General features: G+C 34.7%; 2 protein-coding genes across 4 annotated transcripts; one reads left to right on the forward strand and one right to left on the reverse strand.

Annotated features, from left to right (window-relative positions):
• The first annotated feature begins 1,043 nt into the window (after positions 1-1,043).
• LOC120344764 (whirlin-like) lies at positions 1,044-12,060 on the forward strand. The gene is made up of 18 exons (XM_039414076.2): positions 1,044-1,267; positions 1,956-2,114; positions 2,577-2,677; positions 2,748-2,810; positions 3,149-3,370; positions 3,881-4,005; positions 4,569-4,696; positions 5,662-5,868; positions 6,252-6,377; positions 7,060-7,188; positions 7,555-7,665; positions 8,251-8,502; positions 8,640-8,768; positions 9,067-10,125; positions 10,418-10,524; positions 10,789-10,840; positions 11,130-11,375; positions 11,630-12,060. Exons 1-18 carry the CDS (start codon positions 1,133-1,135, stop codon positions 11,816-11,818), a joined length of 3,540 nt encoding a protein of 1,179 aa, XP_039270010.2. The 5' UTR covers positions 1,044-1,132; the 3' UTR covers positions 11,819-12,060.
• A 1,808-nt stretch (positions 12,061-13,868) lies between these two features.
• On the reverse strand, positions 13,869-23,518 carry LOC120344369 (serine/threonine-protein kinase Nek7-like). 3 transcript variants are annotated; one of them, XM_039413562.2, is made up of 9 exons: positions 23,378-23,518; positions 23,080-23,238; positions 21,908-22,085; positions 20,483-20,545; positions 19,500-19,610; positions 18,812-18,906; positions 18,058-18,179; positions 16,909-17,117; positions 13,869-15,749 (listed from the first exon to the last, which is right to left on the reverse strand). In XM_039413562.2, exons 3-9 carry the CDS (start codon positions 22,073-22,075, stop codon positions 15,627-15,629), a joined length of 891 nt encoding a protein of 296 aa, XP_039269496.1. In that variant the 5' UTR covers positions 22,076-22,085; positions 23,080-23,238; positions 23,378-23,518; the 3' UTR covers positions 13,869-15,626. The 3 variants fall into 3 exon arrangements, with proteins under 3 accessions (XP_039269496.1, XP_039269497.1, XP_039269495.1); XM_039413563.2 differs by lacking the exon at positions 23,080-23,238 and having other exon boundaries at positions 23,378-23,398; XM_039413561.2 differs by lacking the exons at positions 23,080-23,238; positions 23,378-23,518 and having other exon boundaries at positions 21,908-22,208.
• Between the last annotated feature and the right edge of the window lie 1,719 nt (positions 23,519-25,237).

Here is a 25,237-nt window from a genome sequence, read left to right on the forward strand (position 1 = left end):
GGGAAATTATGCATGACCAATAATCTTGTTTCATCTAAGAGCTTCAACGCAAAATTTATTGTATAATAAAATAACGACTGTCAAAATATCGACTGGTGCATGCTTCACAGTGTTCTACTGCTGTTCTAGATATTTTTCACTTTGAAGATTCTATCAATTAGCTTACGCCTTCCGCTGACCGGCGTTGGTATTGGTCACATCTGAAAATTGAAGACCTCATTTCTCCCATTTGGATTCGACAATTCGTAAATCAATACAATTTAAAATAATTTCTAAGCCTCATGTAATGAAAAAAATTGAAAAAGGGAAAATGCAAATAAAAATCGCTATCATGCAAAGTCAAAGAAAAAATATTGTTGGTGGATAAGCTAGTAGCGGTACAAAGAAACAGGATGCGGTATAGTATACTGAGATGAAATTTCGATGACCGTCAATCTTATAACAATAATATGTTATATTCTCATATATATATATGCTATGAATGCTGTATAGTGTATACGACAGATATATTTGTAACTTGTTGTAGAAGCCACGCCAATTCTATACCCAGTTCTGTTTAAAAAGTGTTATCTTTATTTTACTCTTTTCTTATTGCATAAAAATAAAATCCAAAACAAGTAAATCAAATCAAATTAAACATGTATAACATATTCACGTAACATTCTTTCACTCTTTGAACTGTAACGTAAGATTCTGCTTTTTAATATGTATATACCGCTTTAAACAAAAGTAACTTTGTCAAGGAAATTGCAAAACAAAATGTATGTTTGAATATTCCGTTAAGTAAGATAAATGAGAGAAACATCTGCTAAATTGAGTTTGAATCCCAATCCACCATATGACCACGACATTTACGAAAAAATTTACACACACCACTAGGTTTAACACAACACAGGACTCGGATAGGCTACGAGCCTTGCTGATTGTTTATCGTGTTCCCTACAAATGTCATTGAATAATGAATGAAGTTGAATTTTGAGTAAGGTTGTGTATAGGGCCAATAAGCGCAAGCTTTTTAGTTTTCAAGAGTCTCTCGGACTTGGGAATAACAAACATTCGAGAGGTCGCGAAACGCACTTGTGAAGTGTATCCCACATAGAGTAGTGTGTTCGTGTGTGATATATCGTGGCGAATGGCATCAATTATAAAACGAAGGAGACCAAAAAAACAAGATAACTTGAAGATCATGAGTTACAGCGATACAACCATTCAAAGTAGCAGTGGGAGTAGCCAAAGATCAGTCAGCGATAACGTTACCAGTTTTCAGGTAAACACATTTTTTAGCAACATTAGTTTATTAAATGATGTAATGATGGTTGTAAAAATAACTTTTATGAAGCATTCAGCTTAACTGTTGCTCTTCTATACGTGTTTGGGATTATGGGTGGAGATCCATCGAGTTGGTTTGACTATGTAGCAGTGAGAATTTTATTTTAATCGAATATAGTTCGTTCAAAGCGAATTATATATTTACAAATTTTCTACCTTATTGTAATCTACGTGGATCACAACGCAAGCTTATGAACGTTTTTCTGAAGTGGTATGGGTGATTTTATGCATTTGCTACAAAGAGACGCATCAAATATTTCATGTTCTTACGAAAATTATCAACTTTATTGTAATTTGTTGTATACAATGCAGTTATTTAACATTCCACGGTAAACTTGACCGGTTGCGTACATGTTTGCACAAACGATCACAGTCCAGAAGTGTGCCTTTAATATTCATCAGAGTAGACTAGCGCATGATACAAGTTTACAAATATTGAATCTCGTGTATGTGGCGTTTGCGAAATGAACAAAATAATTGTGGTTTTATTTCTATTTGTGTTTCAAGGTGTGTAGAAGCTGAAGAATTCACCTTTTCAATAAATTCACTGAATACGAACTTCGTTTTCTATCCTTAAAACTTGGGCTTAAAAATGTACCTAACAAATGTATTCTAACAATTTCAAGGGCGCCATGAGAGTATTGTTGAACGAAGCCGATCGCGATAAGTTGACTGATATCCTGGCTTATTATCACCGAAGTAGAAATGTCTATCATTTAGTAACATCGTTGGAAAATGTGTTAGATACTTCAGCAAAAAGAAAATTACTTCCAATATTGAAGCAGGTATTGAATAAGCATATATAGTTAGATAATTCTTTTGAATTTGAAGGTTGTTATTTCGATCTGGTAGTAAAATATTTCATTTAAATGCTTTTCAGTTAATTTTTTATGGTCGATATTGAATGAATTGAAGTAATCAAACTATTTAAATCCAAGATCTCGCCCTTTGCAGATCTAGTATCCCTAGGCGTTTTAGGATTCTGTTTGCCCAATTTCTCGTTAAATTTGAAAGTCAAATACCTTATTAACAGATGCGTATATTCCCATGCTAATGGTTGAACCTAATCTGAATTAACGAAGCCCGTGAGGATTTGTATATGCGAATAAAACTGACTCTAAAATTAGACAAATTTCGATACATCCGCCATTGGAACAACAAAGGTGAAGATTTACACGACCTCGCTTTTTTAGCAGACAACTGCTTAAGACATATATATATATATATACTGTATAACTCAAAATCAGGTACTACCAAAAGCGGATCGTGCTCAGTTTGATCGTTATACATCTCAAAGTCAAGCAACCAATGGCGACAATGTTGTGACGACAGACGATTCCGGGATTGGGTAACTAATAAAATTTGAATTAGATCCTATTTTGTTTTCGAGATATTTTATTTCTTATTTCATGATTTAGATCAAACGCTACAACGCATAACAATGAAGATAGAAATGACTCTCATTACGCTGTTATAGATGGGTACGTAAACACAGAATTATTTCCCTTTTGCAACATATCGGTTAACTATTAATGGCATAAATTTTAGGCTGTCAGCATTCGAAATGTATCAGTTTCGCGATCACAGTTTCGCGAAGCGGCAATAATAGTCGTACATTCTCAAAGTACCAAATAATATAAAAAAAGATTCTGAAAAAATTTGCTAGAATTCAGTCTCAAAATTCATATATTTTTGAAATTTTGATGTAACGATGTAGACAGAGAAAACTTGTCATAGCTCTGCTGAAATTTTTGTCAATACACGGCGCCTCAAAACTTCCACAATGTATGCAAAGACAAAATATTTTCTCATACTATAGTCATACTCTGGACAACGGTAAACCAGCAAAAAGTAAAAATCGTTCGTTTGGATCTGCGGTTAGAAGAAAAGTAAAGGCAGCACTGCAACAAAGAAGTCGAAGTATGGAAAAATTAAATGGATCAGCGCCAAGAAGGCGACATTCTCTCACAACAGCGATGGATGGTCCCGAATCAAGAGCCACAATGACAAACAAGCAATCTTTAACTGTTCCTCGAACAAGGTAGCATCTACTTGCATATAATTTAGGTTCTGCTTGGTGGTACTTCAAATGTTCAAATTTGTGGCGATTGGCATTCTCCTCGATATTTCATGATTGTTAGTAATGCCAACCTTGAAATCGTCGGGATTTAAAACTATCATGCAATTTTGACAGGTTGTGTTGTACACTTTTCAAGAGATATATTTATCTCCATACTTATGCAAGTTGCCTTTTCATCTTTCAAGATAAAAACTATTATACCGTATAGTGACTTTATCTCGCGACCATTGACAGTATGGTAACGAAATTCTACAACCGTTTCCGATCATTGCAGAATCTTCGAAAAACATGTATATATATATAAATATCAAGAATTTAACATACTTAACAATAATCAAAATGCAAATAGTTATGATTTTGTTCATTTGAACAATATCACCTTTATTTTCCGATACAACCGCACTTTCGTGGTAATATATACATATAATTATTATAAATAGTTTATAATGTTTGTACGAATCCTAATTGCAGGGGAAAACTTTCGCCTTATTGGCCCCGTGATGCATATGACGATGTCAAAGTCATTTTCATGACAAAAAGAAGTCCCGATGAAACAATGGGATTCAGTATTCGCGGAGGAGCTGAGCATAACCTTGGTAATACATTTGTATATAGCACGATTCGAAAAGAAGGTCTGCTTGATTTGCGAGTAACCGTGTCTGTAGGCCAAGTTCGGAGTAAATTTTCTAACATCAGCCCAAAATTTTGATTATTCAGTCGGTATAAACATGAAAACTTTAAGCGCGATAAATTTTCACTATATAATATATATATTATATCTTTTGTGCTATATATATACGCTTTGCATATCTACACGATGGCACAAAATGAAGGTATACCGATAAGCATTCTTGGTGTTCATTGAAGAATTAATAATTCATTGCGTATACAAACATAAGGTAGGCAGGCTAGCAACACAACTGCAAAGTAGAAAATGTATTCTTTGCCAAGTGTAGTGAAACGGCGAAAAACAATAGTAGCCTTGGTCGCAATAAAAACTGCGATAAATTGTGTACTCAATCTACCTCAATTTGTCACAACCTTCCTTATTTATGCAAAATCAAAATCTTTATATTGAGAGTGGTGGAATCGTATCTTTGTTACCGATGGACATTATCAAAACGTTTCTAACAGTTGAGCCTTATTCTACTCTGTTCAGGAATTTATGTTTCCCATATCGAAATGGGATCACCTGCCGATGAATGTGGTTTATTACTTGGTGATCAGATTCTACGAGTAAACAACACGCCATTTCTTAGTGATGTCACACACGCAAGAGCAGCGCAGGTGGGGTATCTGATACGTCATATATTGTTTTGCGGCCAGGGCTGGATAAATTTGCTGGCTCATAGTGGTAATAATAACCATTCCAATTTTATTAGTATTACAAAAATTATTAATAAAAAAGAGATTGCGGCCAAGTACTCTCAGATTTCTTTACCTAACTGAATGTATTCAAGAACCAATTATGAAATCTGTAATTTTACTATACTGTAATAGTTTCGGGAAACCCGGTTGAAAACCAGTCCTATATAAACTAAACTAATGTAATGAGGGTTGCTGCTCATACTAAATTACAAAGTTTATGGATGACATAATGGACTTGACACCAAACTCCAGCGTTTCAACATATTAATGATATTGATAATATTATGAAATAATATAGAATGTTATGGTTACAATTTTTATTTAAGCGTTTCTGTCGATGATTCGAATTTCCTAACTCGCTTGTCTATTTGAAGTGTACTCGACTCTTCTTCAAATGTATTGAATGACATTTTTAGCTAAATACAGCGCGTGTTGTTCTCGTTGGTATATTGTCTTTAATTCTAGTCATCCAACCCTCAATACAAGCGGTGCTTTTCAAGAGTCGCCACGTTATGCCAGGCCAGTAATTAAATCATTGCTTCAGCTGAATGGTTATCATTTGGAATCGGGCCATTTTTTTTAATTTCGTTCTAACAAGAATGCACCAATATCTTACCACCATTCCTAAAGCTGACATCGGGGGAGCTAGTCAGTTGGGGGTTAGAATTGACATGTGCAAAATTCAGTATGCTACGCCCACTAGAAGTATTTGAGGTACGAAACTACACGAGACCCCAACAAAGGGTGATACAAACTTTCGGATTTTTCGGTGTGAAATTATAGATCTTACTGGCATTCACTAATGAATTCAACGATTGGGTGAACTCAGACATTAGGTCACTATTGCAATTGCTTGTATATTAACTATTTACTCTGCATTGCAGATACTTGCACATACTGCCGGTAAACTAGTCCTATACGTACGTTCTGTTGGACAAGTACCAGAAACTATTGTGACGTCACATAATTTTTCATGGACCGATGCTTACGGAAGGCCAACCTCCCCACCACCAGATGTTCGCCGAGGTCATGGACCGGCAAATAGAATGCTTAGGAGTGATTTGAGACTAATGCTCACAGATGAGAGAAGGGTAGGAAGTATCTGAATAACCTGCTCTTAAACCTATTTCCAGTTTCAATACCTCGATGTCAGATTTTTCGATTCGTAATTGTTGACATTAAGATACATATCAGATAAATTACGAAACAGTAATAACTCTTCTTTAACTCCTATAGTTCTGCTGTTCATCGCAGAATTTTAAGGACAATAATGCAGTGTTCAAAAGTATTTATTCATGCTCTAACAAACAGTGCGCTAAACCAAAAGCTATTTTTATTATGATAAATATTGCCCCCATATTGAATTCACTATGATTTGTGGTGTCTGTAATTTGTGACGTTAATATGATGAATAGGCAAAACGTTTGTGTTTTTATCCTTATATCATACCAGACGTGTAATGTGTATTTAACAGGTGAATTTAACAGTTGAACCGGGACAAAGATTAGGTTTAATGGTCAGAGGCGGAAGCGATTACGGACTTGGAATCTATATTACTGGGGTGGATCGTGGATCAGCGTCCGAACATGCGGGTCTTAAGGTCGGAATATATATATATATATACAGTATATGCAAATACATTTTACTCATATTGTAGCCCATTCTCATTGTATATTTTTACTTCAGGGTCTCCTTCAACCACATCTTGCCTGTTTGTTTTGCTAATTATTAGCACGAATGGATCATTTTGGAATTTGTTGTCGTTAGAAAAAAAAATATTTTTGCGATTTGCCCATTGCTCTCTCATCTTTCTGATTTCGTTTTTTATGCCTCCTCTTGTTTTTTCATAGTATTGGATACCAACTTGACATGTGAATTATTTGGCTAAATTTTTGTTGCTGTTTGTCGGTATTTTAGAGCTTGTCGCTATGAACAAATCTCCGTTCTCCGCAACCAATCGATCAATCGATTTCAAATTTTAGGATAAAATTATTCTTTTTTTCGAAGTTTCCTCCACTGAGACGTAGAGAACTTCAAATATATTTCACGCACGCTTTGCCATATGACATTCGGTGCCATTTTTCCATCATTTGGAATTTTGCTGACATTGCAGTGGCCATATTTGTCACATGACCTTCACGGGCATGTATAGCAGCATTGCCATCTTGTTGTTTGTTTCACTTTTCAACAATATTCCCCAGTCCTATTTTGTGTATGTGTATTTCTGTTTCCTGTGTTTATATATGTTAACATTTATTTATTTATGTATATATTTGTAACAGCCTGGAGACCAAATTCTTGAAGTTAACAACGTCAGTTTCAAATCTATAAGCCATGCTGATGCGGTGCATGTCATCAGATCAAGCAGAATGCTGATAATGATGCTAAGGCACGTCGGAAGAATTCCACAAGTAAGACGTTATGTCCGACATCAATCATTAAAATGCTCTGAAATAAGTTGTGACCCAAACGAATGCTTGTCTTTCGTGTCTCTTCAATTTAAGTTTATGTTAAATGTTGCATGTCGCCTGATCTTATTGTAGCTCTTAAAAAACATTAGGTATTCCTAAAAAGAAAATAGCCCCAATTCTCTGTACCGGACCCTTTTGGAAACGGAAAATTTTTTGCTTCAAAATATTAATCCTATTTCAAATTTCATTCCATTACCATTATATAAAAACGGTAATTTCACTTTTAAACCTATCGTAAGATGCATGTGCAAGTTTTATGTTTATAATGTTATGTTTTGTAATGTATTTATGTACTTATTATATCAGTGTCATATATCACAAGAAGAAACAAAGTGGATGTCTGATGAGAAAATATCATATCATAGCTTAAGATTAAGTAAAGGTGGAAGTTTACATCGGATGCCAGGAAGTGCATTGGTAATGTGTCTGGTTCTGGCTAATATTTCTTTGTTTTATACATAAGTGTTGCTTACAGGCAAATGTCGTAATTTATGTGTGCTCAACCTTAGATATAGTACAATGGTTGTGAGAGTTCGTGTATAGGGTAATAGTTCTCCATTTTTATTACGAAATATCAGGATCAAGTAGATCTACAAAGCATGATATCATGATACGAAACTGAAATCCCCGAATGTTACTTCCATTAGAAAAAGCATCTTTTAGCAATAAATACTCGATAGTGATATCATTTATTCTCACGTATCATACATATGAGTGACCTGTGAACGAGTTTTTCAATAAGGTAACCTGACAACCTGATACGAACTTGCCTATGCGAATCGCACCAACAAAAAGTTCAAAATGCGAATGATAAGCACTGTCTTCTTGCAAATATTGAGTAAAATATACACAAAGGTATTAATCCCTTCCTTAGGGTTATCAACTATATTTAGATGACATCATTAAAGTAATAAAAATTGGTCCCTTTCCTATGGGTTACTAATTTAAATATCGACTAATTATCGTTAGACCGGATGTAATTCAATATTTTCTGTATTTTAGGGTGTATTCCAGCGAGGACTTACTGGATCCGACCAAGTGACATTACGTCACGCACAAAGTTCAACGTCTCTCTCACTTTCATCTCTAGAACGCGCTCTCTCTCGAATCATGGAGGACGTCGAAGATCCCGGTATATTGGACGAACGAGAATTAAGTTCGTTGAGATATTACGTGAATGAATACATTCTTGGACATGTTTCGGTAGATGCGCTTGTTTTATCGCTTGGACAATTACTGGATACATATGAAAAAGTAATTCTCTTTTATTTATTTACCTCTACTTCCGCCTGTACGGTTTTAAGCTAATTTAGTTCTCTCTTGATAGAAAAACCATTCGAATTCGTAAGATATAAATCTCAGAAATGCTTTGATGAATGCTCTCTATTCAGTTTTCGCTCATGGGTGCAATAAGAAGATGTTTATTCAATCGTGACGTTGATAGGTTTGACGTATTAATCTTGAGGCGAGAAGTTGATGAATTGAGAAAACAGCATATGGACGGCAAAGATGACTTTGTAGTAAGTAAACAAGAAATATACTATGAATTCTCTATATGACCAATACGTTTTTTTTATTCTTATCTGTTCCATAGGAGTCAAAACGAAGTATATTATCCTGCTGTCATTTCAAATTCAAAGTTTGCTTTTAATGGAGCTTTTGTGGAAAAGCCTGAAATTTAAAGACATAAATATTTAAGGGTATTGGTTGTAGCTTCGTTTTCTGGTGGCAATATGCTTTTTTTTTGTTTTTTAGTTTATGTATTGAACATTCAAATAATGATGAAAAACTACCCTAATGGACTAATTTTTGATATAGAATAACAGCGAAGAAGCACCACATCGAAGAAAATTGTTTAGAAATTCTGATGCCGTCGTTGCGAAGCCCCGATCGCGTTCGGTCCCACCGACAAGAACTATTGAAAGCGGTCCTAGGCAAAGTTACATCGAATCACTGAGCTCCAATGAGTTGAACAACAGCTACATATCACCACCGCAATCTTTCTCAACTCCAAATAGCTCTCTAGAGCAGAAAGAAAATATTTATTCCACTCCGAGAATTATTGGGGCATCGATAGCAGACGTGCCAAGCCGATCAAAGAAAAAGATTTCGCCTATATTCAAAAACAATTCTGCATTGCTGCCATCACCAATGAAACTCGTACCTCCAGTAAAACCAAAACGAACCGCCCCTCCGGGAGTGGACGCACAAAATCAATCACCACGCGAAAAATATATGGAGCCGTCTGCGAAATCTGAGGTTGCAAGACACTCCAGTTTTAAAGGTTCGGATCATAACCCGATATACAGTACAATCAAGAAAAGTTACCCAAAAACATTTATCTCCAAACAGAACTCAAATGCCTCAAAACCCGAGAGTGAGATTTTAGGTAATATAATGACAAGTAGAGAAAAAACAGCAGAAGTTGAAAGGAAACCAAGCTTTACCACATTTGGTCATACTGGGCCGATTCAAAACTCAACTAGTCGAACTCCCAGCAGTACTATAAGTCGTTTGAACCCAATGAAGAACGAATGGAACGCGAGAAATTCTTCACGGGCACCAACCTCTCAAATCAAAGACACGCATTCCGCTCGACCATCCAGCCCATTCTCCCAGGCGTTAGAAACACAAACGCCAAAGTCAACTGGTCAAGCGTCTACCAAGTTTACAAAACCTTGCATCAAAAACTTGTCGAGTTCAATGAATTCAAACAATAAGCCTCAGTCCACAACCGCAGCCGCCATCGCTACGACCTCAACGTCAATGTCGGTGCATAGAATAAGCAACAATGTTCATATTATCGAGAACGCAGATTCTGAATCGGATTTTCCCGATGATCATTTGCCGCCGCCACCTATGTCATTCTTACGAGAGGTAAAACTTAATTAGCATTTGTTTGAAAGATGGAACATTTCCAAACAATTAACATGATCACAAAATAAACTTCTCACTGTCGTGGTAGATGTGCGACGTTTCATTTTGAAATTGATCCTTTCATTTTGAAATTGATCGTGTAATATATTTTCATTATTGTCGTATCATACCTGTTGCAGGGTGGCGACAGCAGTTTTTGTACGCGATAAACTTTCGTGAGCATCATGGGCTTCCCTTTTTCTTGTTTGTATTACATACAGTTCAACTAATACCGCTTCTATATATATTGTAGCATTCACTATCACCTCCAACAAATAGATATCCTGTAAAGGTTGATGTTCATCGGTCAATAGGATCGAATGATAAGCCTGGATATTTGGATCTGCCTTCAGAACCCAGGTATGACAACAGGCGGTGGTCAAATAGTATAGCATATATATATATATATATTTCATACTCTGTTAGCATAGCCGCACGCATTTACAGATTTTGGAAATTACGGTTATTAGGTCTTGTTGATTTACCGTGTGGGTAAAATATATGCCATTTATCAGTCAAGTGATGGACAATCACAATAGTATAGCCACTTGTCTAACCCCAGGTCTTTAATTTCTCCGTTGATGGAAAATAAATTTTATGAACATGTTTTCCATTTTGTTTCAGCATAAAATCATCTCCTAATTTACCAGGAAGTTCAGCATTTCGTAACACAACAGTAAGTAGTAAATACTTGAACATAGTCATATAATACTTCTAAACATATAGTCTGATTATTCTGCACGAATTGAGCGGAAAAAATAACTATACAGTCCGATTTATATACGTGTATATACATCTAATCTAAGCCTTAACCAATGCTTTAACACGAAGCAAGGCGCAATTCGAGCATTCTGTAAGTAGTCCGGAACTTGTGCAATTCATCCTTAGTCTCCCTAATTAATACAGTTACATGCATGCTGTTCGTCCTAGCGACCTAATCTTCTAAATTAATATTCTGTATTCAGCACAATAACAATAAAAACGTTGACCAAATCAACGCGCACGAACCATTTCAATACGCTAATTCAATTGAGAGTGACGAGTACGACGACGGTGGAATTGACTATGAAGATATAATTGATCCTAGGGAATATTTGAAAGACGTAGAAAAGCAGAAAATCATAATTTTCAAAATTGCTCCGACATTAGGACTTTCCATCGAAGGAGGCGCAAATACGAGACAACCGTTGCCTAGGATATCAAGTGTACAAGTGAGTTTCCATAAATAGGTAAAATAGGTTTTTATTTGATATAAACCTGACTTATGTGAGGTTCCATTTGTGATTTATGAATGCGACCAGATCTGTGTCTTCATGCTCTCATATATATATATATATATAATAGGGTTATTTCATTCGCATTCTGCACGATATTTAATTATGTTTGTTTGCGGTATACACACACTACGGGAGTACCACTATTTTTAATGCATTATCTTTACACCATATACTTCAAATTGTTTCAGTCTGGTGGTTGCGCTCATATGTGTGGAAGGCTCACAATTGGTCAAGTTATACACCAAGTGAATGGGATGGAAATGGCTGGCTTAGAACACTCTGATGTAGCCAAAGCAATTGCAATAGCCTTCAAAACCGAAGGTAGAGATTCTCTCGAACTCTTGGTTAGCGGTCCCCATGAAAATACTACTTCCTAATTGGAGGCTGATAAAGAAAGTTAAAGGCTCGAAGCGGATAAAAAAATTCAAACGACTTCAGCAAATAATTGTTTGGATGCTGAGGACGAGAACGTTTTTTACTCTATTCAGTTGGACCGTCACTGCCTACTGAAGTCAAAGAGGAAGAATTGGCTCGCTATGGATCTCGCCTCTCTTCTCGTGTTATTTTAGTGTTGTTCAATTGCAAATAAATTGAAATAAGTATTCAAATGGTGATAAATTTGCTTAATGAGGACAAAAACTTTCATTTGTTTAGACTAGATTCTAGAAACATAGAATTTATTGTTATTAACTTTTCTTCTATACACCGTACCTCGACTAAGTACACTCGATTGTCCCGATTTGAGTACTTTTCGCGCCGCCTTCTGATTTCATTATTTGGACCTCCTGTATGCGCACCAAGATGGCGCACAACCTGAACTCAGGTTGTGTACCAGGTTAGGGTTCAGGTTATGCGACATTTTGGTGCGCATACTTCAGGAGTACCGAAAATTAGTAATAGAATGAAAACGCGTTCTACATGTCAAAATATCCGTAAAGCGCGTCCCCATTCAATATAATCTGGCTCGAAAATTAGTAACAAAATGAAAACACGTTCTACCATATCCAATAATTTTCATTAATGTTCCTAACTAATGTTCCCCAACCCTGTCACGAGCCACTATCATGACCTGAATAAACGTTTTCCTCGGAGCCATATATAATTCTTCTAGTTCAGTGATGTTTCCCCAAAGCATCGACTTTCGTAGCTTTGACTTATCAGCAAAAAGTGACGCAAGAACAGAAATTTTAGCAGCCGCTCAGACACTTTTGTCACTGGTACAGATTTTCAGGTATGGTTGTAAGCATTCTCTCGTTTTCGCGGTTTTAAATGCTATTTGTCAGTTTTTGGCTGTGTTTAAGAAATTCAACTATGATCAAATAATTTATTGATCATTTTGTCTTCCCAACTTTGAATTTAATTAAGTATTTGGCCCGACGGTGTGGCGCATCGCGCTAAGCGTGAGGAACACGCTCGTAACCGAATCTCTGATTACCCTGCGTGGGTTGGCATCCCGTTGGGGATAATTATGTGCGAGGGGATTGTTGAACTCCTCGTCGCCGGAGGCAAAATTTAACCCTAAATTCCGGACGGTATGGCAACCCTAGCATAGATTGGACTAAACTTTTTTACCGGTACCTTTAAAATGACAGGTGATTTCGAATCAAAATGACGGTTTGGAACATGACAACCAGTTTGTAGACACAACTGGAAGCCACTCTTAAAATGACAGGTGATTAAAATGAGAGGTGATTTCGAATCAAAATGACGGTTTGGAACATGACAACCAGTTTGTAGACACAACTGGAAGCCACTCTTAAAATACGCATCAAAAATTTTGTGATGGTAAAGTATGGAAAGAAATTTCTTGGGCTCAGAAAGTTCGGGAAAACATCCATGGACTAGATCTCCGTATGCTGTACACCTCTTGCAGTGCGGTAAACAGGAGGGCTAGACCATAACGTCACTGGTGGATTCTCGTTTCGTTAAATATCCGGGACAATGAGAAACATAAATGATGAATTAAAATAATCCATTAGAAATATGAAGTTGCGCGGTGGCAAACAACGGGACATAATTGCCCATGGTGTGATACTAACTTAAGTTTTCTTATTAGGCACATTCAATAAAGCATTTCAATCCACAATATTTTATTAACTAATAAAACTACTACACTAGACAAAGTAACAGAAATAAATTACAGGAGGCACGATTTCAATAAGCACAATGCTAAAGAAGAATATTTAAAAAATCCGCAAGTAAATCTAAAACATTCTATATGAAATACTGTATTTATCGTACAGAAGTCAGTGTAAATATGAAGTGATAATACAAGTCAAAGTCTAGTAACAATACGGTAATGTAAAATCAATTGTAAAACGTGACCAAAATATTATATGAATCTAAATTTGACAAGAGCTGAACTAGGTGGTGTACATAATCTCGTTACCTTTACTTGTACCATTATGGTATCTATTATTTGTTTGAGTTCACAAAATTTTTTTTGTGCAATTCAAACTTTTATGGCTTTACACCCTAATTAAGAAAAATTAATATGGATGTTTATTATAATAGCAATTTCTGGAGAATTTTATGTTCGACTATTTCGATTCTCAGAACATGCCTTTTAAATTTTTATTCAGACTTCAACCATAGACAATGAATAATTTTAAACATCAAGACACTGTGAACATATTCTTATTGCAATGTCAAACCAATCAGGCATTTAATTGGTTTGAACAAAATCGCTATACGTGCCAAATTTCTCCTCCATCAAATTGATACAGCAGATGACAAAACTGGAAAATGCACAAAAAGGGAAATAGTGTGTGTACCAGGTTAGGGTTAGGCCATAATATTATTCTGATTTTCCCTATTTTAGTTCTATTACGAATTCGGGGACTGTCTGTGTAAGCCAAGTGAATATACCCTTGTGCCATAGACTTCAGTCCCTTTACACAACTTAATGTAAAGTAGGCAAACAAAATTAGTTACTTCCCTATTAGTACACACACCACACACTTCTGGAGCGCCAAAAGGAATTTCTACTATCAAATATCATTAGGAAACATCTTCTTTTGAACAACAACAAGTCAGATTGATCCAATTTAATGGAATATCACTAGTAGGGCTGGGCATTTCGAATCGAATATTCGAATCGAATAGTAAATTATTCGAATCGGTTCAGAGCTAAATTTCGAATCGCCGCCATCTTATTTTTATCTTTCCGCTAATGGTCGAGGTGAATTCCCCAATTTTTTTTTCATTCGAGTCATATTTTTCAACGGAATTCTAACATATGACTATTTTCTGTAGTGAGTTATTGGTAAAACGTGTTTGTTATTCTGTGTAAACGCTCAGTAATCTATCTAAGTGAATCATTCTATGTCTTCAGTAATTCATTTGTTGAGAGATTACTATAATAAAGTCGCTTACAATTATATATTTTCAAGTATTCGAGATTCGATTCTGAAATCACAAGGTATTCGAAAATGCCCAGCCCTAATCACTAGTAAGTAATTAAAAAAGGTGGAAAAAGTTTGAATAGCTACCCTAGTTTATACCAACTACATGTAAGATAAAATATACATAAACATACAACATTAATTAGGTCTAGAGTGCATGACCTTGGTAACAATATAAACTAAAGAAATCATCAATGAAGTTACACACAATTTTATGTTTTACAGTGAATACTATATATTTGGTAAAGATGTATCATTCGCGCCACAATGTTTAGATGTATGCCTTTATCAGTGCTTTGCAACATTTTCAAAAATTTAGTGTACTTTGACTATCTATTTTGGGTTCTACAATGACAAATTGCAAGCACACAAACTACAACATGATAAAATTCACTTTTATAATTGAAAACTTACAATCAAATGCAGATTCGGAAAGATTTGACTCGGAATTTTGATAATCAGATTCAAATTCTATTAAGGTAGGAAATAATTTGCTGACAGCATAGTCTCCATTAAATATAGACATTTATCTTCCAGGTAGGGTTCAGCTTGCACATCTTACATTCATAGCACTATTCACAAATCACAATAGCACAAGTCTGTACTTTTTTGGTGCAAGAGTACAGACGATAGTTGCATATACTTAGTTCTAATACAAGACAATAAGGTCATACAGTACAGTAAAGATAGGCAAATGATTTAGAATCTCTTCAGTGCAAAAGCTTTGCAGAAAATAGAAAGATACTTTTTGGCAAAGCCCAAGCAGGATCGGAAAAAATCATCATTGCTGAGGTGGTGGCGCTTTCGTTGCCTCATACATAGTTCTAGCTACTTGGTGGACATGCTCGATACCTGGACGCTTATCTGGATCAGGATTGATACACATTGATACAAGGCTTCGGAGCTGAAAAGGAAATTTGTATTGTATTGAAATGTAAAATTGTATTTATGTTTGTCAGTAACTATACAAGAAGCATACCTCAAATATAGGGCCACAAAGGATGAATGTCATATAAAATGTTCCCATAAGCCATACAAAAGTGCTCCCATGAATCAAAATCGAACAGCAAAATTTTGGGTCAAGCATCGAGCTCTGTAGCGTAGGTCTCAGAAAATGTTTAAAAAACAAATTTAAAGTAAAGACGACATCAATCACTTTCAGTCCGAAAACAATTTCATCAAATATGGGCAATAAAGATGGACATTGTATTTTCAATCTTCAGCCAAGCTCATCAAGATAAATGTTCATCAATATGACAAATATATTGTCATTCAGACGAACGAGACTAGATATAATCATAGCTTGAAACATTTTGAAGTCAGAAAATGACATGGCATATATATATATAATAATATTTTGCTATGCTAAAGCGTTCCCAGTGAAAAGCCAAATTATGACTATTTTCCATGATTCGACTAGATTACTAGTCTCCATTTATTTTAGAAAATCTGTGGTATAAAAGCAATGGTGACCATTGACCACAATGTAGAATAGTAAATACATTGCCAAAAGTTTTCTTTCATACCACAAGTGACATTTTCGAATATCTAAAATATTTTTCCACATGTGCTGCTAAGAACATAACAGGCACTTACATGTTAGAAGACACTAAGGTCGAGGGAATAGTGTCTTTCTGATTTATCACAGACCCAATATGAAAACCTTAACCAAGCCTATAAGCAAAATCGCCTGATGACGAATACAGATTTTCCTCAAAAAGTAAATATTATATTGAGTGTGGCATTTTATTTAGAGACATATAAAGTATAATATAAATCGGGCGTATTTTATTGTTTATCCATTCAATATTTCTTACAACATACCAAGTTTTCCCAGTTTACCACCAGATTATTTCATTTCAAGCACTGAATTTTAAAATACTCATAAACTAGTATTCATATACCTACAGCGTCATTATTATTTATTTGAGTGAGCAAGGTCATGCACTCACTCATAATCAGAGGAGAATCATCCTTGGATATAAAACAGTCGTACAATGGAAAATGAACTTTAAAATTGAATACTTTACTCAATTTGATATTGTAATAAAAAAATACCATACCGGTTCCGAATAAATATCTGAAGGCAAAGGGGGATATTCACAGCTTTCAATTTTCTTGCAAAGAGCATAGAGATTCATTTTATCTCCATAAAAAGGTGATTGAAGTGCTGCCATCTCATACAATAGACATCCTAGCGACCAGATATCGGATTTAAAATTGTAGCCGTTTTCGTGAATTCTTTCAGGCGACATATAATACGGCGTTCCCACTAAATAGAGAATGTATAAATATTTAGGTGAATGAATTTCAAAGTAAGTTTCAAACTGTTTTTGATAGAAATCCTGAATTTACTCCCAGTGAAGCAAAAACCACAATTTCACTTAGAAATTGACTACACAATCATGACTAGTTCAAGCTCATTTTTTAACTAAAATGTTCATCAATGTATGCAGACACAAAGATGTCTTAAAACTCAGACGAACGAGACTAGATATAATCATTGCTTGATTAATACCAGATTTTTGGCTTATTTAAAACACCAATGATATAATTCTTGATAAATATTTTATTAATTAAATAAAGTTCAATTAGGAAGGGTGTGAGAGACCTAACCAGTAAATTTCATCTGAGTACACATTGGTTAAAGCCTAACAATGTCATAATAAGACAGGAACGAAAATACAGGTCAATCCATACAGATTTTGTTATAAATAGCATAATATACTTCATAAAATAGAATCCAAATCAAAATTTTGATGAAAAAGGACATATTTAACACAAGAGATTAATTTCATCCATTAAAACCTTTTTTTCTAATATCATAATCTTTGCACAAAAAACTGAATTTGCTGGGCAATCCCACAGGTAGACAAAATATGTTCACAAATATTGACATAATAACGAGTACACATTGTATTTCATGGTTTGAGTCTCACTATACTTCAGGTATTTCATAACTTTCTCAAAACACAAATCTCAGATTACACATAGTTAAATTTGGTCCATATATGAAACCCTCACATGGATAACAGACCAAGTATGATCTATACTTAAAAAATAGACAACTTCGTTGACAAAAGAAAGATGAATCCAAGTTATCAGAAAAAGCATAAAGAGAAAAACCACAAAACTCCGGTTATTGTGATGTAATAGGAAAAGGAGGTACATAAGGTTACTAAGGAGAAAAGCCACAATAAATAAATTTCTACCTAGACTCTGCGCAAAACTTGTTTTTGATGAAAAATACCGACCAAGACCAAGATCCCCGAGTTTGACAATACCTTGTGCAGTAATGAAGACATTGGCAGGTTTTATGTCACGATGCATAACTCTGAAATTTTATATAGGAAATGTAAATTATAGGCCTACAATTTTTATTACACTATTCATTCTTAATGAATTTCGAATCTCTTATCATTTTTTAAATGTCTAACTTTTTATACAAAACAACATATAATGAAATATACAGTTCAGTTTGAACAGGAATATTTCTTTCAAGTACGCATATTTATGTTAATAAAAATTCCGAATTAACATACAATGCAACAAAATTATGAATTCACAACCAAACAGCGAATCACTAAAGTAATAAGAAAAACAAAACTTCTCAAAACAATTTGCCTACTATGATAACTGGAAATTTAATTTTAGCATAGATAAATCGGTTGTTGAGGGCAAAAACAACAGGCAACAAATTTGGATTGCTAGTAAATTTACTGCAACGAAAGATTCAAGCTCATTCGATAATGTTCATCATTGAATAGAAGACATCTTTAAACATCTTTTATTAGTCAGACGAACGAGACTAGATATATTCATTGCTTGAATAATGAAAAACAAAGAAATTTTGAATGTCAAAATTCCTAAAAGAATTTTTCTAGTATAATATACTTCGAAATTCTTTTAACTAAATTAACAAAGCATCACTACCACCAGTACAATAAAGTTAATGATGCTTCAAACCTCCTCGAGTGCATGTGTTCAACGGATGACGCAAGTTGTACAAAATATTTCCAAATTGTTCTTTCTGGAATCAACCTTCTTTGTTTTTTGAAATGCTGAAAATAAAATTTTTCCAAGTTAAGTTTTTTCCTACTGTCATTGTATATCCTTACAATTAAGAATTATAGTAGTGAACAAATTCGAAGTAAAAGATAGTGTTGACTGTTAACAGAAAAGCGATTTTCCACAACATAGAGAACATCAACCACTTTGAGTCCAATAACCAATTTCGTCAAGTATGACCAATAACAATAGACATTATATTTTCAATCTTCAGCCAAGCTCATCAAGATAAATGTTCATCAATATGACAAATATATTGACATTCAGACGAACGAGACTAGATATAATCATAGCTTGAAACATTTTGAAGTCAGAAAATGACATGACATATATATATATAACAATAATATTTTTCTATGCTGCGTTCACGTTAAAGGTCAAAACTTATGACTATTTTCCATGATTCGACTAGTTTACTTTTATAAAAAGTAGGCAAACAAAGTTAGTTACCTCCATATTGGTACACCCACTTCTGGAGCGCCGAAAAATGTTTATAAAAAGACTTCTGTGTGTCACACTTTCACAAATTTTATTTTTTTTACCAGAATTTTATTGGCATGGAAATAATAAGTGTTCCAAATCTTACCTTTATCATTCGACTGAGATCTCCTGCATCTGCAAGTTCTAAGACAATGTTGAGTTCATTATCTTCAATAAAAGATGCGAGATATCTTATAACATTCTGATGATTTAATTGCTGAAAACATTTTATTGATACAGATTTAATAAACATGAAATGGCAAAATTAGAATGACATAGCAGAATCAAGTCAAACAAAGATAGTGTCGATATTTTTATTAATTAATAAATAACTATAACTGAATAGTTTCATTATTTCAGTAATTTTTGTATAAGTACTACCCTACTTCAGAAACATACTGCTTCCGGACTCCGGAGTATTGAGCATTTTTGATACCCATAATTGTTTGCAAAATTATAAAATCTTAAAGGTCAGTAATATAGTTTTCAATAATAAACGGTGCTTTTCAATTTGAATACATATCCAATAGTGTAATAAAAAGAAAAGGAGTAAAGTATGACAGATTTAGTTGAAGGCATTTGGTCTCGAATTTTCTTCCACAAAACAAAATTTCCCTCTTTAAATGATAACCCTCAGGCCTCAGCTTATTCAGAAGAATGGCATACTGAATATAGTGCTTATACAATAATTGTAATAAAATATTTATAATCCATCTTGGAAACCATTTGCCATATAAATTACTACCTGTGCTGAAGCAAGGATAATTGCAGCATGGGCCAAGGAAGTACACCCAACAATTTGTATATGAAAACTATTACTCAATGGATTATTATATGAAGGACAACAACTGATAAGTGAATTCAAGTTGAAAATTTATGAGTCAAAAGTTGTCATCGTTTGCAGATAAGCGTGGATAAAATTGTATTGGATAAAAAACATGAACATGGATTGAAGGGTCTCCCAATATTAGATTCTTTGACTTAGCTTTTGAGCATCACTCTGGTGAATATGACAATTTAGTTAAGATTAAAGATGTTGCCATAGTTAATTCTGTGAATTGCAAATATTAATAATAGAAGCATACAAACCTTTAATAAATCTATTTCTTTTATACAATCCTGTCTTGCTTTCGCATCCATCATGTCAAATATCTAGGAAGATAAAAAGAAAATTCAAATAAAACAAAGTAAATGTTCAGAACAAAATTTTATATTCTTTCGATTAAAAAGGCCATTTATGCAGTAAAGGTGTTAACATGCAAGGAGTGCAATTAAATCATGTTTTTCTATATAACAGCTTTATCACAAAGTTAATAAATAAAATAGAATCTGGAAATAGCTGTTATAAATCTATTTAAAGCATTATGATAAAGGACAAAGGATTTGATTCATGTTATAATCAAAACCAATTCTCAACAGACAATGTATTATTGATGAATGTAAATACAGATGGGAAGCGGATGGATGGTGTTATATACTTTTGCTTCGTTTTCATGATACATGAATGAACAGTTCAAATTTACCAGTTTAATGAAGCAAACAAGAACATCAAATAAAATATAAAAAGGTTGGAAATTTTGGGTATTTCAATGTTTTCACAGGCACAATACTATTTTTGTATAGTGTACCTAACCAAACAATTTAAATTGAATCCAAAGTTTACCTTAAATACATGAACCCAAATCCAAGTCATTTTAAAGATATTAATGAGTCCAATAATATTAACATTAGCAATCAGAATTAGTTTTTTTTCTAAATTATCATGTCAGGTTTTAAAACGTGAAACTCAGTTGTAGATCCATAAATCAACACGAATACAATTAAAATTACAAATAAAAACTTCATAATATTGATCTGTTGATATTATCAACAGTATTTATTATACTTGCAGCATGTTCAAAAACCACATACTGACATACAGGATATTGTTATCAATGAAATGGTTGGATGATGAAATATTTCTCAGTAGAGATATTTTGCAAGACATACTTTACTGTGATTATATTCCCGAATAACAATGTTGAAAAAAATTCCAGAAATTTTTTTTTTTTATATGAAGGTTATACCTTTCATTCCAAGAATTCCGTGTACAAATACCCATCCCACTGATATGTATCGAGTCTGGAGCTACTGTTTTCTTGGAAGGAGCATAATCTTTCCGGTTTAGCTACCCAATTTATACCACCCTAGGTAAGTTAGGTGACGAGTGTGGGATTTGAACCAGATATGTGTAACCAACAATCAGACAATACCAGGTTCGTAAAGTCTAAAGCTTCAACCGCTATGTTTGTATGTAATTTTTTTAGGCTTCGGCTGTTGATGGGCGCTAGAGGCTTCCAGTCACTTCTTTCAGATTTTTTTATTGGCCTTGCTGCTGCCTTGGTTTCTTTCACCCTTCGACATTTTTTGGTAGTTTCCTTGATGACTCCAACATATTTCACCAACTTTTTATTCATCATTCATGACATTTTAAGACCAATATCTGAATACTGGAATATGGAAATAATACTATACCTTCACTTTCTTTAGTGCAGTCGGTTTGTTATCCAGTAGACATATCGCTCTGTACACTTCACTGAATTGACCTCGACCAATTTTTCTTTCAATGTGGTAATTTGCAAGTGAATTATATCCAAGTTCTGGTTTTAAAGGTTGTGGAAGCGGACGCAATTCCGACTCCATAGTCCACTGTCTTCAGTTTAAAGGCATGAATAAATTTCACAATATCCAAATCTCAGAATTTGCTAGCTATTCCGGCTATTACTGTATTAGTATAGCTGTATGGTAAAGAGATAAGATGTAGGCTATGGTAAAGAGATAAGAAAATAGTAAATCATCCGAAAAATGGTTTATGTCCAACAATTTAAACTATGGTAGCCTACTGTGGCATATCGCTGTGTGGTGAAATCTTGTCTACAGACACTCAGAAAGACATGACACTATCTACAGATCTATGACAACATGCAGACATGATGATATGGCCAAGCATGAACCAATACAGACAGTAAATATTCCTGTACGGCGCCAGTCTGGATTTCATGGCCTTTTCGAACGAGAAATCGGGCGTGCAATCAGAAATTCCCGCGTGCAAATAAGAATTTCTGGCGTGCAATTATAGCTCATGGCGTGCAAAACAACTGCGCCCGCTAAACTGATTTCGAACTAAGATACCTCTCAATACATCCGCGTAAAAATAAGTTGGATCATAGCAAAAATGGACGTTTGACCTTTGACCCCCAAAACATCATTTCTATATTTTGTCACTAATTTTGAGAGTGTTTGTGCGACTTTAGATACCGGTACTGTTCAGTACATCCGTGTAAAGTTATTGTATTAAAAATACGCTGAATCAGAGCCATAACTGGCCAGCGTCGGTGAGGAGGCGATTTTTCTCACGGGATTCCTATCATTCAACACGATATGGTGATTTTTGCTTCGCATTTTTCGATCAGGCTAAATCTTGCAAGCAAGTATTAGTCGACAATTGTAAAGTTATAATTTTTTGGCATCTTTATATTACTAGATTATTGATTTAAAAACTATTTAAACCGATTTACATTGGTGAACAATTGCAAATTTTCGGCGTGCAAAATTGAATTCGCTCGCGTGCATTTTTGTGGAGCGCTAGCGCCCTCGGGCGTGCATCTGCCATGGAATCCAGTCTGGCTGTACGGTATTCTTCTTACCGTATAATGGCAAATTCTTGGAATTGTTCTAAGATCTGAAGATTGAGAAAGTTCAGGGGTTTAATCAGCGACTCAAACCACTGAACTATGAAAGTTGGCTAACATTTCTTGTCAGCTTGTGGTCCCTCCGTCTGCAGGTCTGTCCGTAAGGCTCTGTTACTATATTAATTGGAATAGGATAAAACTCTTGTCCGTTTCACCAGTTACAATCAAATTGAGAACATCTGCCTCAACATAATGAACCAGCCGAATGAACCATAATGCAGAAACACTGAACCAAAGAAATATAAAAACGCACCAAACAACGTGAAGCTAAATCAAATGAGCAATGCTCCCCAACATTTTGACTGAGATATGTCATGACATCACAGTTCAACTCGTGCGTGACTTAGGTCAAGTCCTGCCCGAATGAATGGACGTTTCTCCGATCATCGGCTTTCTTATTTTTTTATTTGCGAAACATTGACTAATCAACAAGACGCCTATTTTGACGTAACAATGAAGATTTTAAAAGCTGCTCTTTTTAACCTCATACAGATTTTCCGGTATGGTGATGTTTTCTGGGGAGTTTTAGTTTAGTCTCAGTGATCAAAAATTAGTCCCAATGTACCGTGTTTCTGGGTACTATTTCAATTTTCTTCCGAAATATACCACTAGGGCAGTGGTTCTTAAACTTTTTGAGCCGCGCCCCCCTTTGAAATATTTCACAAAGTTCGCGCCCCCCTTTTTGCTCTGAAAAAATGCTTTTGTGATGGGCAGGTTGCTATATATTACAATAGCGCTGTAAGAGTGTTGGTCTCATGGCGTCATTGCTCGGATTGTTTAGGCATAAAACGCATCGGAGTACAACTTCCGCCATTCACTGTCGTATGTATAGAACCAAATAGTGGTCATCATACATTCTCGTTTTTCCGCTCAGTTTGCAATACCTGGTAAAGTCAAACTATTTTTTAGATAAAACTAAACACGCAATATACCTATGCATAAATGTATTTTCGTTTACATAAGACACGTGAAATTTCAATCAATTGTTTACTTCATCACTATTGAGCAATGCAAAAATTATTTACTGCAAAAATTATTTACTTTACTGTTTATTTACTAAGCAACAATTACAGACTTCTTAGCTCTCCTAACGTTTCCAAAATTCATTACCAATACATTTGAACAACCACCAGGTTAAAAAATACAGTTTACAAAATGGATAATTGCGAATGAATTTATGTAAATTTAAAAGCATTTAATTTTTTGTTAGTTATTATGCATGTGGATGTTTCCCCGGCCCTCGATCGCTGAAAATAAAGTCGCTAAGGCGTTTGCGATTGCATTTTGTTTAAATCTCGATTGTTTTCATCAATGTGACGTTATTTAGGCCGTAAATATTGCAAGGACAGCTCATATTGATGTGATTTGCAGGAATACGAATCAAAACAAAATGTAATCGGGCACTTTGCCACACATTTTTATGTCCGCGGATTACCGTGGCATTTTGGGGCAGTGGTGTCCTTATTTTATCGACGCAATCGCAGATTTAATTTATCACAATTAAATAAATAAAACAACCAATAAATATGTATATCGGTCATGGATTAAAAATTTTATTCAACAGAAAAACCATGACATATCCATTGAAAAAGTTGGATCTTTCGACGAGTGGCGTAATCTCGATGACTGACTCAGAAGCCGTACCGCGGGGATTTCGAATCGTTGAATATGTATTTTTCATCTACTAATATACTTTAGATATATTTTCATTGTACCAAATTGAATATACTTTCTGGAATATTATACCAGATCTTTCTAACGACGATAACAAATTCACATGAGCGCAATATATATATCAAAACTAAATATAATCGGTCAGTTGATCACGCATTATTATGTCCGTGGATTGGCGTGGTATTTTAGATTGGTAATGACTAATGAGTTTATTTTGTCGTGAGTCGCCGCAGCCACGAGTTACCTTGAACACAAATGAATTGAAATAGTGAGACATTTTGAATTCTTGTAGTTGTCATAGATTGAATATTACGAGACAGAAAAATTTATTATACCGCGAAAAAGCCGATATTTTTAACGAACGCGGAGACCGTTTCAGGAGAAGTTACATGGATATTTCCGATTCCATCCTGTGACCTCTCGCCCTCCCCCAGTTTAG

This window comes from Styela clava, chromosome 5 (genome assembly GCF_964204865.1).
Source record: "Styela clava chromosome 5, kaStyClav1.hap1.2, whole genome shotgun sequence".
Taxonomy (NCBI): Eukaryota; Metazoa; Chordata; class Ascidiacea; order Stolidobranchia; family Styelidae; genus Styela; species Styela clava.